Genomic DNA, 17,081 nt, shown 5'->3' with positions numbered 1-17,081 from the left:
AAAATTTATACAAAGTTAATATTCACACTTTTTTTTAATCTAGAGATTTAAAAATGAACATTTTAGGTAGCTTCTATTATCATATAGCTGTCTTTTATTTCAAAAAAATCAATGCAGATGCAAAAGTTATTTGCACGTTAGCAGGGAAATAAGCTTTGTAAGCCAGAAGGAAACAGACATGCTCTCTTTTTTAATCTTCAGGTTTTGGGGAATGGTACTGAAAATGTGTAACTGCAGTTATGAAGACTTGTTTGTGGCTATAATTGGTCTTAGATGCATCTGCAGTCATCTGACATACATTGAGCCTGAGTGCTAAGGACATGGCGACACATTTACTGTACTCTTGTGATGGAGTTAAATTTACTGCCTTGGAGTCTCACTTCCTGTGGGGCAGGACTGATCATCCCTGTTTAATATATGAAGAGACTGAAGCTCAAATAGTGTGTGTAAACAACACAGCTAGTAAGTTGTGAGTGTGATTCAAAAGCCTGTGCACTTTCCCATGGTGCCATACTGCCGATGAGGAGCTGACAGTCTTCTGGAGAGTATTTCTTAGTTTTTATTTTTATTGTGGTAACATATACAAAACACAGTTTCCCTCTTTTTAAGTGTACAATTCAGTGGCATTAATTACATTTAGAATCTTGTGCTACCATCGCTGCCATCCACTACACTAAACCATTTTCATCACCCAAACAGAAACTTTGTATCCATGAAGCCAGGGCTCCCCATTATGCCCCACCCCCCACCTCTGGTAACCTCTATCCCACTTTCTAGTTCTATGAATTTGCCTATTCTAGATATTCACCTAAGTGCTATCACACAGTATTTGCTCTTTTGTGTCTGGCTTTTTCACTCAACACGAGATGTCTTCAAGGTTCATCCATGTTTTAGCATGTATCAGAGCTTCATTCCTTTTTATGGCTGAATCATATTCCACTGGAGAGCACTTTTTAATTGGCAGACTCTTAACTATCTTTAAAACTGAATTAAGTGTACAAAAGAAGTGAGGTTTTCCTACTTTGAAATACCAATATCTTCTTTACCAACTTCCTATCTATACTAAAGAAAAACAAACAAACATGAAAAACAACACACACATACGTCTTAACAAAAGTGGACAAATCAAAGTGAAAATATTTAAATGACGTTAAGCTATTCATTCAGAAAGGAAACAGAAAGTTCAGGTTGTCACTGCTTTTGAAAGCATGCTGTAGAAATCTAAAAATAGCAAAAAGTAGAACTGGCTGCCAAGTATATGCACAGTGGAGTGAAATAAAGCAAGAGTGATGACCTTTCAGTCTGGATTTATGTATTTGAAACAGATATGTCATTTTAAATTTGCAAATGAAAACAATGCTGGTGACAGTAGGTGATACTTGGGAGAGACAAAATTCTACAGAGGGATATAAATGTCACAGGATTTTTCAATCACATCATATCTCAAGTGACACTATCCATACTTACAGGTTCGTAAATTTCCCACACACTTTCAACTATTCTGGCATTTGATAATTACTATTTAACTTAAATGGATGTACCAGTTACCCATTTCTTTCAGAAATTTCTGTTTCACTATTTTAATAATTCATTCACTTCAGTGCAAGTTAAAACAAACACACAACCAAAAATGAAACCTTAGCACTGGTTTTGAGGAATTATTTTATACATAGCCTGTGCATATCGTGAGAGTCAATCTGATTAGTGGAATTGGGTTAAACATGGAGAAAAACAAACTGGATTATGATGGATTTGTCTATTGACTTTTTCAATGGAAATGAAAATTAAAATGATTTGAATATACCTCAGTATACACACTATTTCTGGTAGCTTGTAATGCATCTTTATTGAGAAGGGCATGCCTCATAATAGATGAAAGAAAATGACATCCTTCATTTTGAGGATGAAACCACAGTCATGCTTACTTAGCTTTTAGTCAATACCAGCAGCAAGATGACTGTGTATATTTTCATTTTTTACTAAACTTCCTTTTTTTTCTGCTTCTAGATCTGTGCAGAGTCAGAAATCTAGTTTTATTTCGGATCATGGCTGGCAGTGAGAATCATCCATATTTTTACATAATTTCAAAATTCCTTTGAACTGTACGTGCCCAGGAAGAAGGAGGCTCACTGGCCTGAGACCTGAGGATGTTGGGGATTTTTAAAAGGTGGGCTCGTAGCTCCCACTAACCTACCCCAAGAGTGACACAGCGCAGCCTTTTTCGGGCTGCGAGGCGGGTGCCAGTGCGCGGCTGTGGGACGATTCTCTTTGACGTGCCAGCGCGGGCAGGTGTCAGCCTCTCTCACGGCTGGGGAAAAAGCCCCGGGCCACCGTCTGCCTCCTTCCCCCGACACCGCAGGCGGTCCCCGCGGGGTGCCGCTCTCTGCTCCCGCGGCCAGGGTTTCTTTGAGGGATTCCGGGGAGGCCCGGACGAGAGCAAGGCGAGGGGGACCGCGGCGGCGGCTGCCACTCCTGTACCTGGTCCAGCACGTGGCGCTGGCGCGCCCGCAGCGCGGTGCCAGCGCCGAGACCATGACGACCCCACTAGTGAAGCCCACTCGCGCAGTGGAGCGGCGGCCAGGCACAGCCGCGCACGCTCCCAGGGGGAATCGGCAAGCCAGGACGGGCCCCCGCGTCCGCGCCTCCGCAGCGGCGCGCCCGCTCACCGGCCGGTCGGCTCCGAGGGGTCGGGTTGGACGTCGGACGCCGGCGGGAGGGGGGCAGGGCGGGGAGGGGGCCCGCCCAGGCCACGCCCCCAGGCGGCGCGCAGGCGCAGAGGGCCCACCGCAGGCAGGGGGCGTCAACATGGCGGCGTGAGCGGCGGCGTCGGGGCTTCGCGACCACTGTTGCGGCCGCAGTTGCGGCGCAGCTTCCCCAGCGTCGGCCAGCCCGAGCGGCAGCGCCGGGGCTCTTCGCGGCCGCTCGCGTATCGCCGCCGGGACCAGGCCGGGCGCACCGGTACCGCAGAGGCGGCGGCTCCCGGGCGGGCAGTGTCGCCCGCCGGCAGCGGTCAGCGGCGCCGCCAGCGCCTGGGAGCTTCCCGGGACCCCCTCCTCGGCCGGGCCCAGCGCCGGTGGATGCCGGGGCTCCGAGACGCCGGCCGGGGGGCGGGGGCCGAGGCGGGTGTTGTGGTCCCGGAGGTGGTTCGTGCCCGCTGCCCGGGCGCGGGCAGATAGTGAGCGAGAAGCCGGGCCCGGGCCCTGGGCTGGAGCCTCCGCCCACGGCGCTCGTCGCGGTCGGGGGCGGCGGCGGCCCGGGCGCAGTGGTGCTCCCCGCGGGCATGATTAACCCTTCTGTTCCGATCCGCAACATCCGCATGAAATTCGCCGTGCTTATCGGACTCATACAGGTCGGAGAGGTCAGCAACAGGGACATCGTGGAGACCGTGCTTAACCTGGTAAGGGTCCCCTGCGCGCCCCTGGGGCCCACGCCCCGCGGTCCCGAGCGGCGTCCGGCCTCCCCGGCTGGCGCCTCTGCGCCCCCGGGTCGCGAGCGAGTTCTCCTCTGCCCCCTGCGCGCCCCTCGGGCCCGCGCCCCGGCACCCGGGGTCCCGGGCGAGCTCCCCTCTGGCCCTTGCGCGCCGCGGATCTCCCCGCCACCCGGCTCCGTTGTGAGCACCCCCACGGCTGGCAGCGCACCATCCCGCGCCGCTAGGGCTTGGGGTCGGTAGGAGAGGTCGCGAGGGGGCAGGAGGCCGCCTTCCCCCCGGGTTCTGTTCCCCACTCTGAATTGTCGGCGGGGCTGCGCCCGGAGGGTGAACTCTCCTGGAGCCCGAACCCTGAGCTGCCTAGACGCGAGGAGCGCGTCGGCTCCAACTTGAGCAACCGGGGCGTGATGCTCTCCAGCCGGGAGGGCAGCGCCTCAGCTTTCCTCGGCCCTTAAATGTCCTCCCAGACTGTCCTCCCACCTCCCCCACCCCCTTTTGGGGCAACCTGCCTTCCTTTGCCATATTGCCCCAAGTCTGCGCATCCCTTAGCCATTTTTGGGCGCACAAAGCGTTAAAATGGGAGGACCAATCGCACAGGTTGGTCTCGGTTGCCTTGCGAGAGCGTGGCCTGGGGATGGAGAGCAGCGGAAAAGCGTCCGCGCCGCGCTCGGTTCGGGTTCTTTGCCGACGAGAGAATCACTGCAGGACTGAGCATGACTTAATGTTCTGCGCCGTCGGTGGATAGGCCAGGGAGCTACAAGGTGTCAGGGCAAGAGATGGAGAGGAGTGGGGAGAGGAGACTCACAAATTGCAGACAATTAAGACTAGTTCGATTTCAGTGTTTTGTAGATGCAGTTTTTGCTTCATGCAGCGAAGCTTTTTAGACAATTTCGTTTGCAATATCTTGTCTTTGACATGCTGTGAGGCTGGGTTTTGGAAGGCAAGGCTTGAGTCAGGAGCAATCAGTTGAGTCTTGTATTTGATGTGGAGTCACAGGGATATAAAAATATGCTTTCCGGGGGATTTTATAATGTCCGAGCCATCTGATTTTTTGGCTAAGCAATTATTTTTATTTGATCTATTGGAAAACTGAAGAAAGCTGCAGCTACAGCAGTGGTGCCTTGAGACGTGGATTAGATAATGTCTTCGGTTTATGAACCTCTTAAGTTCACAAAAAAGTTAAATTGATTTTTTCTTTTTGCTAAGAAAATAGCAGTCTTAATATTGTTATGTTTACTGCTGTTTAAACACAACACCACTTTCTACTTTTGAGGCACATTCCCTTCAAATACATCACTACGCAAAGTCAAATGTAAGTTTGGGAAAATGTCACCATGTTCCTAGATAAAACCAAAGTATTTTAGAACACTGAAAGGAACACTGTTTTCTTGGGAGTTTTAATTTTAACCATCTGCAAATGGGAGGTCAGTGCTTTTTTTTTTCCCTTATTCTTTTTCATAGAAAAGAGATGGCATTTCATAATGTTAATATGTTAACAGGTACTGTATTTTTGTAAATTTAAGGGAACACATTTTATGTTTCTTCCAGTTTTCATCTAAATGATACCATTTTTACTTCAGATAATGTGATATTAGGTTATTCTGATGAGTATTTGTGTGCTTACTCGGTACATTTTAGCCTGGTAAGAGGCAGTCGAGCTCTCCAAGCTGGAAACTGATCTGAATGTGTAACCAGTTGGGACTCTGCAGCAGGAGCAATATATGTTGGATCAGTTCTTAACAGATGGGGGTTCTGTAGATATACAGTAGATTAAGAAAGGAAGCAAAATACTTATTTTCATGTAAAAAGAAATTTTAGTTTCTTCAGTGCTATGAAAATCTGGCATGAAGTATTGCAACATTATTTTAGAGATTAACTTCACTGTTAGGCTTGGGTAATAAGAAATAAGGCAATATCGAAATGGTGTATCCCCAAATCCACTTAAGGCTTGTAATTGCATTGATTTTTGGAATAAAAAACTTAGGTTTAAAATTTCTTTTTACACGTTTTAAGAATGCAGTAGATTTTTAAGTGGAAACTTTTGGGGAAAAGAATGAATGACAAAAGGAGCTGTTTATTATTAAGTTGTTAATTATATTGCTTGTAGAGTATGAATTGGTCATTTGAAGTGCAGTAGTTCTTGCACTATAATGTTGGGACTTTATCTTTCCAGTATACTTATGATGAAAGTGTCATGTGAAAATTTAAGCTAATTCTGAACATATTTTAAAATCATAGACATTTTTAAAACAATGATCAAAACTTAATTCTACTTATTTAATAAGTAAATGAGTAAAATCCATTTAGGGCACTCAGTGGCTTAGTAGAGGTTAGAATCCTCTAATATCTTTAGAATGAATTTAAAATTTTCAATCTGAATTTAAGACATTAAATGATAATGTAAGGTAGAAATAGGAAAAATATGTATCACAGTGCTTTGTATGACAAAAGAAAGAAAGGGAACTAATGAAACTTTAAAGAACAGAATAGCGTTTCTACCTTAAATAATGCTTTGTCAAAATAGTTTTCTTTCTTCATTCGCCCTGAACATTGTTTTTCCATATATAATATGGAAATACTAATACTTGGTTTTTAGGTGCTGTTTCTCATGTGCCTTGCCCCCAAAATGAAAAGTTTTACAGAGTAAAGTTTAGTCCTGCAGTAAAGTCAAGCACATCACTTGTTCACCACGCTGTGGCTGTGCTTTTTCTGCTTTTGTATGCTAAAAGGGGAGAGTCATTTCCACCACCTGGTTGTGCTGGGGTCTGTTGAAGAATCACCAATGTAATGAGAAAACAAAATGAATGACATTAATTGTGAATGCTGTGTATTTTATATAGTGATGCTGTAGTTTATGTAAAATATTCAAACATGAGGTGTATAGTTTTGGGAAGATGAGTAAGTTTGTTTTAAATAACATTAGTAACAAAGAATATTGCCAAGAATTTTGCCTTGTAGTTTTATCAGGACGAGAGAGTGATCATCAACCCACTCTGATCCTGGGAGACGTTGTTTAAAGTGGCAGTATCAAAGAGTTTACAGAAATGGGTTTTGTTGGTTGGTTCAGGTGTGAAACAAGCATGCTACTTCATCTATTTCTTCTTTTGTAAATGTATTTCACCTGTTTGCGTAACGTTTTTTCCCTTCCTTGAAGGAAAATGCTATATAAATATGATGTGTTCATTTTATTTATAATGTGAAAGTTTCTTTTTATCACAGATTTTAATAAAAACATAAATTTTTAGTAAAGAGAAAACAGGATTAACATTACTTAATGAAAGAATTCACAATAGTGTTTTTTTGAATAGTTGTCTTCTGTAGTATAATTCTATAAAGTTTGATTTGTTGATTTTTTAAAAGAATTATTGTGAGATATATCAGTTTTTTCATTTTTTGGTTAATAATGAGAATATTTTCATTTTAAGCATATTTAGGATTTTCAAAAAGAAAAGATGCATTCTGCATTTGAATTGCATTTACTTAGAATATATAGTTACATCTTTGATAGTCATGGAATTCCTAATACATTAATAAAACCACATTTATTTATATTACAAGAGAATTTCCTGCATCTTAATTTGTGTTGCCAAGTAATCCTTTTCATATTAACTTGAATTATGTTTTTATTCTTGTTATTGGGTATGGAAGATTAAAGTAAGGTTGCTTATGTAAATGCTAGAAGTTTCCATGTCATAAGGAATGCTGAGATTTTCCTCAGAAGTATTAATTTAGTCACATAATGATACTGAAGTAGTAAATATATCTATAACCTATGATCAGGTTTTATCAATCTGAAATGAGTGTTTTGTACATCTAGTCAATTTTTGGCAAATACCATGCTGTTTAATTAAAAATACATCAAGAGTCCCTTTTCTTTTACTCTCCTTTCCCCAAACATTCATTGGGTTAGCAGAGTCAACCCCCATCTTAGATCATGATGTAGTGGTTTTATACGATTCTGTCTTCCACATTTTTGACTGTTTTAAATATTGTTTTGCATCCATTAGTTTTACAGGTTTTTCATTTTTTGCCTTATTTCTCACATTTTTCCATTGTCAGCATATCTTTTTTATGTCGCCTACTGTTCTCTAGTATTGCAGTTGTATGTGGGTTTTTCCCTCCTGAGCTGTGCATTCTAGTAGAGCAGAAGACATAATATATATGTGTATGTATGTGTGTTTATGTGTGTTATATATATGTATATATATGTATTTTGTATTTGTGTCTCTTGGATAAGTTAAGTGCATTTTGAATATGCGGGACACCTTTATTAGGCAGTAGAGGACAAGTTTCTGAAATTGTGTTCAACGGTAGGATCCAGAAGACAGCAACCTGCAATAGATTAAACTCATGTACATTTAGTGTACTGCTTATACCTGTAACTGCAAATGTGTGTTGTATATTTTGACTTTCTCTTTGTATGTAGGCATTATCATATATGTAATGCTATTTTGAACAGGCATCTGGGAACATATAGGAACCTGGTAAAAACCTTTTTCTTTTCAGTGAAACTGTATGATCAAGTATAAGCACATAACAAAGATTGTATTTTTATTATTAACAGAAACAAGATAGGTTGCATTGACCCATATGCATTCGATAGAGATAAAAAAAAACACTGTCATAGTACCAAAGGGTATTGGATGCCCCTGTTTCTGTCTGTCTAGCATCCACCTGTCCTTCTGATAATGGTGCCTCAGTTTCCCTTTGATGAACCACTGACCCACCTTTCTTGGTGCAGCTGGCTTAGGTGGGGTTGGCCCCTGGAGGGACCAGAGCCTCAGGGATTTTCTTTAGATTCCTGATAGCCTTTAACTCCAGGGGAGCCACAGACTAGTCCCAGGACTAGAACCCTTACTGATGGGGAGGAAACTAGTAGACTCTTTTTTCCCCAAGGGACACTGATTTCACTAAGCTATAGCTGCCTGGTGGCTGGCTTAGAACTTGACCAAGTGAAGCTGGAGAAAGAACTAGATTCTTGGTTCTGTTGTTTGAGCACTCAGAGTTCTCTGTGCCTGTGGTGATTTATCATTTTCTAACCATTAAATTATCTCTTAAAATTTATTATTATTAGCTTCTAATGTAAGTTGGGCTTTTGTCACTTGTAAACTAAAAGAATCCTCAGTGTGCATAGAAATTAGTAACTGGGAAGGGGACAATGTTAGGGACAAACCTTAAATGTTGAAATGGAGAGCAAGATGATGAGGATTTTACTGTGTCTGTCCCACCTCCTGAGCAGAGTAGCAGTCCAGGTTAGACCGGGGTACGGCCGGGGCAGGAGGGCCAGCTGGCCTGCTGCTGGTGCCAGTGCTTCCGGGGCCATGCGGTGGGTGAGTCGGGGCACTGCCAAGGCCTGCTGCTGGGAGCCCGAGACCTGGGGAGCTGAGTCCCAGTCGGGGTTCTGTATGTGCACAAGACCTCTTGCTTTGGTTGGTGATTCAACTAGCTGAGTAAAGTAAACTGACCAAAAGCTCAGTGATATTTTCGGGGAAGCTGTAATTGTGGAGAAACTTGAGGCCAGTAAACAAAGGGCGTGTGGTGTTTTGTGTCTAAGGCACGTTCACAGGGAGGAAGTGGGCTGCTAAAGTTCAGCTGCCAGCAGGAGACTCTTCTTCAGTGACCCTCTCGGATGTGGCAGTGGAGGGTAATGGAAAAGTGAGGCTTCTGGGGTAGTACTAACAGGTGTGGCCAAGTTGGCGGCCAAGGACAGTAAGTTCTTGCTGGTCTGACGAATAGTGTAGGGTAATGCACAGAGAACACTGAGTGCTCAAACAACAGAATCAAGAATCTTGTTCTTTCTCCAGATGGCTTTTTTTTTTTTAACCATTGTCTGTACCTATGTATTGTCAGATCATTAGATACCTCCCAGATGAATGGCCTTGACCAAGAATAATGCTCATTACACAGATATCAGACCTGTAGCTCCTTGAGTAACTGGATATCATTTGTTGTTTTTTCCCATGGAGAGGTGGTGAGTGCATTTTCTGTTGTGGCTAATACAGTAATATGATTAAACATGAGCATTTAAAAAGTTGTGTATATGGAAAGAAGCATGTATGTAGGTGGATGGGCAGCCGGGCGCTGGACTATAGTTATTTGTTGATTTGGGCTGCCTGGCATCCATTTTTTCTGCTGCTAGTAGTTCTAGATTTTTAAGTATTCCTTTGGGAGTCATCCTTTCTCCATTCTTTGTTAATATGGTTTGGGGCTCTCTGGACCCCTCTCTCCCTCTCCTGGACCGTACACACAAACTGAGACCTGGCCCATCAGTGACACACGTTGGTTATAAAATCGAGCTGCCCTTCTAAGACGGCCTTATAGCGTTGCTGTTTTGCTGGGGTTGCGAAGATGTTAGAGTGTACATCCAGACGTGACTGGCACCCTCCACCTTGAAGGCAGGGTCTGCTTGGGAGAGGAGCCGTCACAGAGGACTTAGAACCAAGACCCCCGTTGTCATTGGCATCTTTGGAGCCCCCAGGTCAGCTGTACCTGCAGACTTTTCAGTGCGTGAGCCAGTTTGAGTCACATTCTATCTGTTGTGCCCGAAAGTTAAATCACTAACACACTAAATTAATTTTTTTCATTAGGTATTAAATATTGTAGGTCAAATCAGTGAGAAAATTAACATTTAGTAGAAAATTTGGCAAAGGACTTGATACATTTCAGAAAAGAAATATACATGACTAATTAAAAAATTCAGCTTCGCTAAATAAGAACATAAGGTAACAGTGAGATAACATGAACTAGAAGTGATTAAAAAGAAAATTACAGTAGTTTGCTAGAGCATGTTAAAATAACCTTAAATGCTGTTGTTGGGCATGTAAAATGTGACAGCTGTTCTGAATAGACGTTTTGTCAGTTTGTATCAGGAGCTTTAAAGGGGCTCTGGTCCTGCACCCTTGGTTCTCCAAGCCCAGAAGCCAGCCTTGAGTGAGGGGAGGATGTTGGGGGGAGGTCGGGCCGGGTTCAGTGAGGGATGATTCTGTAGAAGATATGTCCCGCAGGGACTCTGAAAAAGCTGTTCAGAGGAAATAAAAGATGGATGCAGGAGCATTTATGGATTTGCACACAAAAATGACTTAGCAAAAACTATACTATGAGCTATTAATTTTTGAGTTTTCCTGAATAACCCGCCATACAGTTATAAATGGTAACTGACTTTGACTTTGATACCTCTTTGTTAGGCAACATGTAGCTACTTTAGATACTATTCTGAATTACAGTAAATATGCATTGATTTATTTATATTATTTAGACAAAATAGATGTGATTGATTTTCTTTGTATATATTTTAGAGTTAATTATATGAACCACCGCATCTACCATATTTGAACAAAACGAATGGTTATGGTAGGAATTATACTGGAGTCTTTGTAATATAATTTTCAATAATTGTAGCTCCCTTCTCAGTTTACTAAAGTAAAGCAAACATTGATTTATAGCAACTTCTGTGGAGGTGTAAATGTCGATACATTTCTCTCTAGCAAATACTTTCCTTTTCTGAAGGAACTAACCGAAAGTTGATTTTAAAATGGTGTATAAATATTTCTAGTGTTACTTAAAATTTTTTTATATTTGAAGAGGGAATTGGCATTTATAGATTGGGTTTGGGTTCAGGCCTTAGGCTTTTAACTATTCTCTCCCAACCCCCCCCCTTTTTTTTTCCCCCACATATTTTTTTTCATTAATTTCAGTTTTATTGAAATACATTGACACACCATACAATCATCCATGATATACAATCCACTGTTCACAGCATGATAACATAGTTATTCATTCATCACCACAATCTATCTCTGAACATTTTCCTTATATCAGAAAGAACCAGAACAAGAATAAAAAATAAAAGTGAAAAAAGAACACCCAAATCATCCCCCCATCCCACCCCGTTTGTCCTTTAGTTTTTATCCCCATTCCTCCACTCATCCATACACTAGATAAAGGGGGTGTGATCCACAAGGTCTTCACAATCACACTGTCACCCCTTGTAATCTGCATTATTATATAATTGTCTTCAGGAGTCCAGACTGCTGGGTTGGAGTTTGGTAGTTTCAGGTATTTACTTCTAGCTGTTCCAGTACATTAAAGCCTAAGAGGTGTTATCTATATAGTGCATAAGAATGTCCACCAGAGTGACCTCTCGACTCCATTTGGAATCTCTCAGCCACTGAAACTATTTCGTCTCATTTTGCATCCCCCTTTTGGTCAAGAAGATACTCTCAGTCCAACGATGCTGGGTCCACATTCATCCCTGGGAGTCATACTCTGCGTTGCCAGGGAGATTTACACCCCTGGGAGTCGGGTCCCACGTAGGGGGGAGGGCAGCGAGTTCACCTGTCGAGATGGCTCAGTTAGAGAGAGAGAGGGCCACATCTGAGCAACAAAGAGGTACTCAGGGGGAGACTCTTAGGCACCATTACATACAAGTTTAGACTCTCCTTTGTGGTAATGAGCTTCATAAGGGCAAGTCCCATGCTCGAGGGCTCAGCACATCAAACCGCCAGTCCCAATGTTTGTGACAACATCAACACCAGTCCAGGCGAGGATGTCCAACACATCCGCACCTTCCCCCAGATCCTCGGGGCTGGGGAGGGGGAGGCTGTAAATATATTTTTTATTATCTGCCCAAATTACTCTAGGATGTGTCACTATTTCACTCCAGCCTATACTAACCTACCGTATCTCACTTCCTATTCAAAGTTCCATGCAATTGTGGTGTTTGAACAAATCGACTGTAGAGTTGTACCGTTTAGAAAATTTAGATCCTGTACCAAATAGATATCTATTCCCTTGGTCTCATATGAAAGTTGAAGTTTTAAAACACAATCAGTTTCAACCTTTACCCTTTGGCCTGGCTTGCCCTGGTCTTAACCAGACCTGCTTCATTCATGTCACTAATTGAAGTCTGGGCTCTTTTTCAGCTTTTTTTTTTTTTTTTTTGACAGTGGCTGTATGCACTAATACTGACATTCATATCTGCCGAGCTCTAGCTCTGAGTTTCAGGTGTCTCAGAGATATGCATTGTTCCAGAGACCAATCAGGTTATACGCTAGGGGATCAGCATCTCAAAGTTTAGAGATAGTCCTTACAATTCAGGGATAGAGTTAACTGCTGTAAGAGCTTACAATCTAGGGACTATTACAATTATGTTATGTATGTTATATATATAACAAGTTAGGCTATGTTCTAAGATTCAATTCTGAGTTTACACATTGTAGTTAGTCCATATTGGTGAGGCATCATCCCTCTCACCATGTTTTCTCCAACACTTTTACTCCTATATATATATTTTCCTACAATTTTATAGTTATATTCACATACCATACATTTATCCACAGTGTACAATCAGTTGTTCATGGTATCATCATAAAGTTGTACATTTATCACCACAATCAGCACTTGAACATACTGATTACTACAAGAAAAATTGTTTTTTTTTTTTAGCAATAAGAAAAAATGATAAGAAAAATAACATGTCATGCAATACAATATACTACTAAGGACAGCAAATAACACCACTACCAAGAATCCCATATTACTCCCCTATATCCCCCTCTCAAATACATTTAGCATTGGCATATTGCCTTTGTTACATTTAATGGAGGTATATTACAATGTTGCTGTTGACCATAGGCTCCAGTTTGCTTTGATTATGTTTTTTCCTGAATACCATCCCTTTTTCAAATTTCTACATGGTTGACATTCATTTGCTTTCCCACATGCCAAAACATTTTTATATTTGTATATTTAGTAACAGTCATTGGCCACTCCAGTTTTTGCCACGTTATACAGTCCCAGTCTTTATCATCTATCTTTACCTCTGGTGTCATACATTCTCCTATCCCACCTCTTTCAGCTTTACTCACAGACATCTTTGTTCAGTGTACTTACAATACCGTGCTACCATCACACAGTATTATGCTATCTATTTCTGGATCTGTGCAATCAATCCTAAACATTCTGTAGTCCTTCAGCATCAAATGGCTGATCTCTGTCCTCTTTCTATCTCCTGGTCGCCTGTGTTGTCAGCTTTTAACTCCCAAAGTTTGTTCATTAATGTCTGTTCATATTAGTGAGACCATACAGAATCTGTCCTTTTGTTTCTGGCTAACTTCACTCAACATAATGTCCTCAAGGTTCATCCACATTATTACATGATCCATGTCTTTGTTCTGTCTTACAGCTGCATAATATTCCATCATGTGTATATACCACAGTTTGTTTATCCACTCGTCCTTTGATGGACATTTGGGCTGTTTCCATCTCTTGGCAATTGTGAATAATGCTGCAGTAAACATTGGTTTACAAATGTCTGTTTGTGTCTTAAGTTTCAGTTCCTCTGAGTATATACCCAGCAATGGAATAGCTGGGTCATATGGCAAATCTATATTTAGCTTCCTGAGGACCCTCCATACTGTCTTCCAGAGTGGTTGCACCATTCTACATTCCCACCAACAATGAATAAGTGTGCCTCTTTCTCCACATCCTCTCCAGCACTCGTCATTTTCTGTTTTTTGGATAAAGGCCATTCTGGTAGGTGTGAGATGATAATCTCATTGTGGTTTTGATTTGCATTTCCTTAATAGCCAGTGAAGTTGAGCATTTTTTCATATGCTTTTGAGCCATTTGTATTTCCTCTTCAGAAAAATGTCTGTTCATGTCTTTTGCCCATTTTTTCATTGGATTGTTTGTCTTTCTGTTATTGAGATGCAGGATTCCTTTATATATTCGGGATATTAAACCCTTATCTGATACGTGGTTTCCAAATATCATCTCCCATTGTGTAGGTTGCCTTTTGACTTTTCTGACAAAGTCCTTTGATGTACAAAAGTGTTTAATTTTGAGGAGATCCCATTTGTCTATTTGTTCTTTGGTTGCTCGTGCCTTGGGTGTGAGGTCTAAGAAACCACCTCCTTTTACAAGATCTTTAAGATATTGCCCTACATTTTCTTCTAAGAGTTTTATGGTCTTGGTGCTAATGTTTAGGTCTTTGATCCCCTTTGAGTTAATTTTGGTATAAGGTGTGAGATGGACATCCTCTTTCATTCTTTTGGAAATGGATATCCAGTTCTCCAAACACCATTTATTGAACAGGCTGCTCTTTCCCAGTTGCTTTGGCTTCACTGCCTTATCAGAGATCAGTTGTCCATAGATGTAAGGGTCTACTTCTGAACACTCAGTTTGATTCCATTGATCAGTATATCTGTCCTTATGCCAGTACCATGCTGTTCTGAGCACTGTAGCTTTGTAATATGCTTCAAAGTCAGGTAGTGTGAGACCTCCCACTTCATTCCTCTTTCTCAAGACATTTTTGGCTATTCAGGGCATCTTACCCTTCCAAATAAATTTAGTTATTGGTTTTTCTATTTCTGTAAAGTAAGTTGTTGGGATTTGAATTGGTATTGCATTGACTCTGTAAATCAGTTTAGGTAAAATTGCCATCTTAACTATATTTAGTCTTCCAATCCATGAACATGGTATGTTCTTCCATTTTTTCAGGTCTTGTTCAATTTCTTTTAGCAGTTTCTTACAGTTTTCTATGTAAAGGTCTTTTGTGTCCTTGGTTAAGTTTATTCCTAATACTTGATTCTTTTGGTTGCTATTGTAAATGGGATTTTTTTCTTGATTTCCTCCTCTTGTTGCACATTACTTGTGTATAGGAACACTACAGATTTTTGCGTGTTGATCTTGTAGCCTGCTACTTTGCTGTATTCATTGGCTAGTTCTAGTAGCTTTGCTGTAGATTTTTCTGGATTTCTTACATATAGAATCATGTCATCTGCAAATAGTGACAGTTTTACTTCTTCCTCTCCAATTTGGATGCCTTTTATTTCTTTTTCTTGCCTAATTGCTCTAGCTAGAACTTCCAGCACAATGTTGAATAACAATGGTGATAGTGGGCATCCCTGTCTTGTTCCTGATCTTAGAGGAAAAGCTTTCAGTCTCTCCCCGTTGAGTGTGATGTTAGCTATAGGTTTTTCATATATTGCCTTTATCATATTGAAAAAGTTCCCTTCTATTCCTATCCTTTGAAGTGTTTTCATCAGGAAAGGATGTTGAATTTTGTCAGATGCCTTTTCTGCATCAATTGAGATGATCATGTGGTTCTTCTGCTTTGATTTATTGATGTGGTGTATTACATTAATTGATTTTCTTGTGTTGAATCAGCCTTGCATACCTGGAATAAATCCCACCTGGTCGTGGTGTATAATTCTTTTAATGTGCTGCTGGATTCGATTTGCGAGTATTTTGTTGAGGATTTTCGCGTCTATATTCATTAAAGAAATTGGTCTATAATTTTCTTTTTTTGTAGTGTCTTTGCCTGGTTTTGGTATTAGGGTGATGTTGGCTTCATAGAAAGAGTTTGGTAGCTTTCCCTCTTCTTCAATTTTTTTGAAGAGATTGAGCAGGATTGGTACTAATTTGTTCTTGAATGCTTGGTAGAATTCACATGTGAAACCATCTGGTCCTGGGCTTTTCCTTTTTGGGAGTTTTTTGATGACTGACTCAATCTCTTTACTTGTGATTGGTTTGTTGAGGTCATCTCTTTCTTCTTGAGTTAATGTTGGTTGTTTATGCTTTTCTAGGAAGTTGTCCATTTCATCTAAGTTGTCTAGTTTATTAGCATATAGTTGCTCATAGTATCTTCTCATTATCTCCTTAATTTCTGCAGGGTCAGCAGTTATATTTCCTTTCCCATTTCTGATTGCATTTATTTGCATCTGCTCTCTCTTTTTTTTTGTTAGCCTAGCCAGTGGTCCATCGATTTTATTGATTTTCTCAAAGAACCAACTTCTGGTTTTGTTGATTCTCTCTATTGTTTTCCTTTTCCCAACTGCATTTATTTCTGCTCTAATCTTTGTTATTTCTTCCCTTCTGCTTGCTTTGGGGTTAGTTTGCTGTTCTTTCTCTAATTCCTCCAGGTGAGCAGTTAACTCTTCAGTTTTTGCTCTCTCTTCTCTTTTAATATAGGCATTTAGGGCAATAAATTTCCCTCTCATCACCGCCTTTGCTGCATCCCATAAGTTTTGATAAGTTGTGTTTTCATTGTCATTTGCCTCGAGGTATTTACTAATTTCTCTTGTAATTTCTTCCTTTACCCACTGGTTTTCTAAGAGGGTGTTGTTTAGCCTCCATATGTTTGTGAATTTTATGACCTTCTGCCTTTTATTTATTTCCAACTTCATTCCATTGTGGTCTGAGAAAGTGTTTTGTATAATATCAATATTTTTAAATTTGTTGAGACTTGCTTTGTGACCCAACATGTGGTCTATCCTAGAGAATGTTCCATGAGCACTTGAGAAAAAAGTGTATCCTGCTGTTGTTGGATGTAGTGTTCTATAAATGTCTGTCAAGTGTAGTTCATTTATCATACAATTCAACATCTCTGTTTCTTTAGTGATCCTCTGTCTAGATGTTCTATCCATTGATGAGAGTGGTGTATTGAAGTCTCCAACTATTATTGTAGAGGTATCTATTTCTCCTTTCAGTGATCGCAGTGTTTGCCTCATGAATTTTGGGGCATTCTGGCTTGGTGCATAAATATTTATGACTGTTATGTTTTCTTCATGAATTGACCCTTTTATTAATATACAGTGTCCTTCTTTGTCTCTTTTAATTGTTTCGCTTTTGAAGTCTAACTTGTCTGATATTA

The 17,081-nt window shown here is 41.1% G+C and overlaps 1 protein-coding gene across 1 annotated transcript in view; it reads left to right on the top strand.

The window, feature by feature from the left end:
- The first annotated feature begins 2,045 nt into the window (after positions 1-2,045).
- LOC119545276 (translation initiation factor IF-2-like) overlaps positions 2,046-17,081 on the top strand; it is a 28,655-nt gene continuing 13,619 nt past the window's right edge. The window contains exons 1-3 of the mRNA XM_037850791.1: positions 2,046-2,055; positions 2,360-2,547; positions 2,651-3,397. Of these exons, the coding sequence (XP_037706719.1) occupies positions 2,046-2,055; positions 2,360-2,547; positions 2,651-3,397 (945 nt within the window). The remainder of the gene's footprint in view (positions 2,056-2,359; positions 2,548-2,650; positions 3,398-17,081) is intronic.

The sequence above is a fragment of the Choloepus didactylus genome, chromosome 10 (genome assembly GCF_015220235.1).
Source record: "Choloepus didactylus isolate mChoDid1 chromosome 10, mChoDid1.pri, whole genome shotgun sequence".
In the NCBI taxonomy this organism is placed as follows: domain Eukaryota; kingdom Metazoa; phylum Chordata; class Mammalia; order Pilosa; family Megalonychidae; genus Choloepus; species Choloepus didactylus.
Note: the sequence above shows the minus strand (reverse complement) of the source record. Positions and strands in the feature narration are given on the sequence as shown.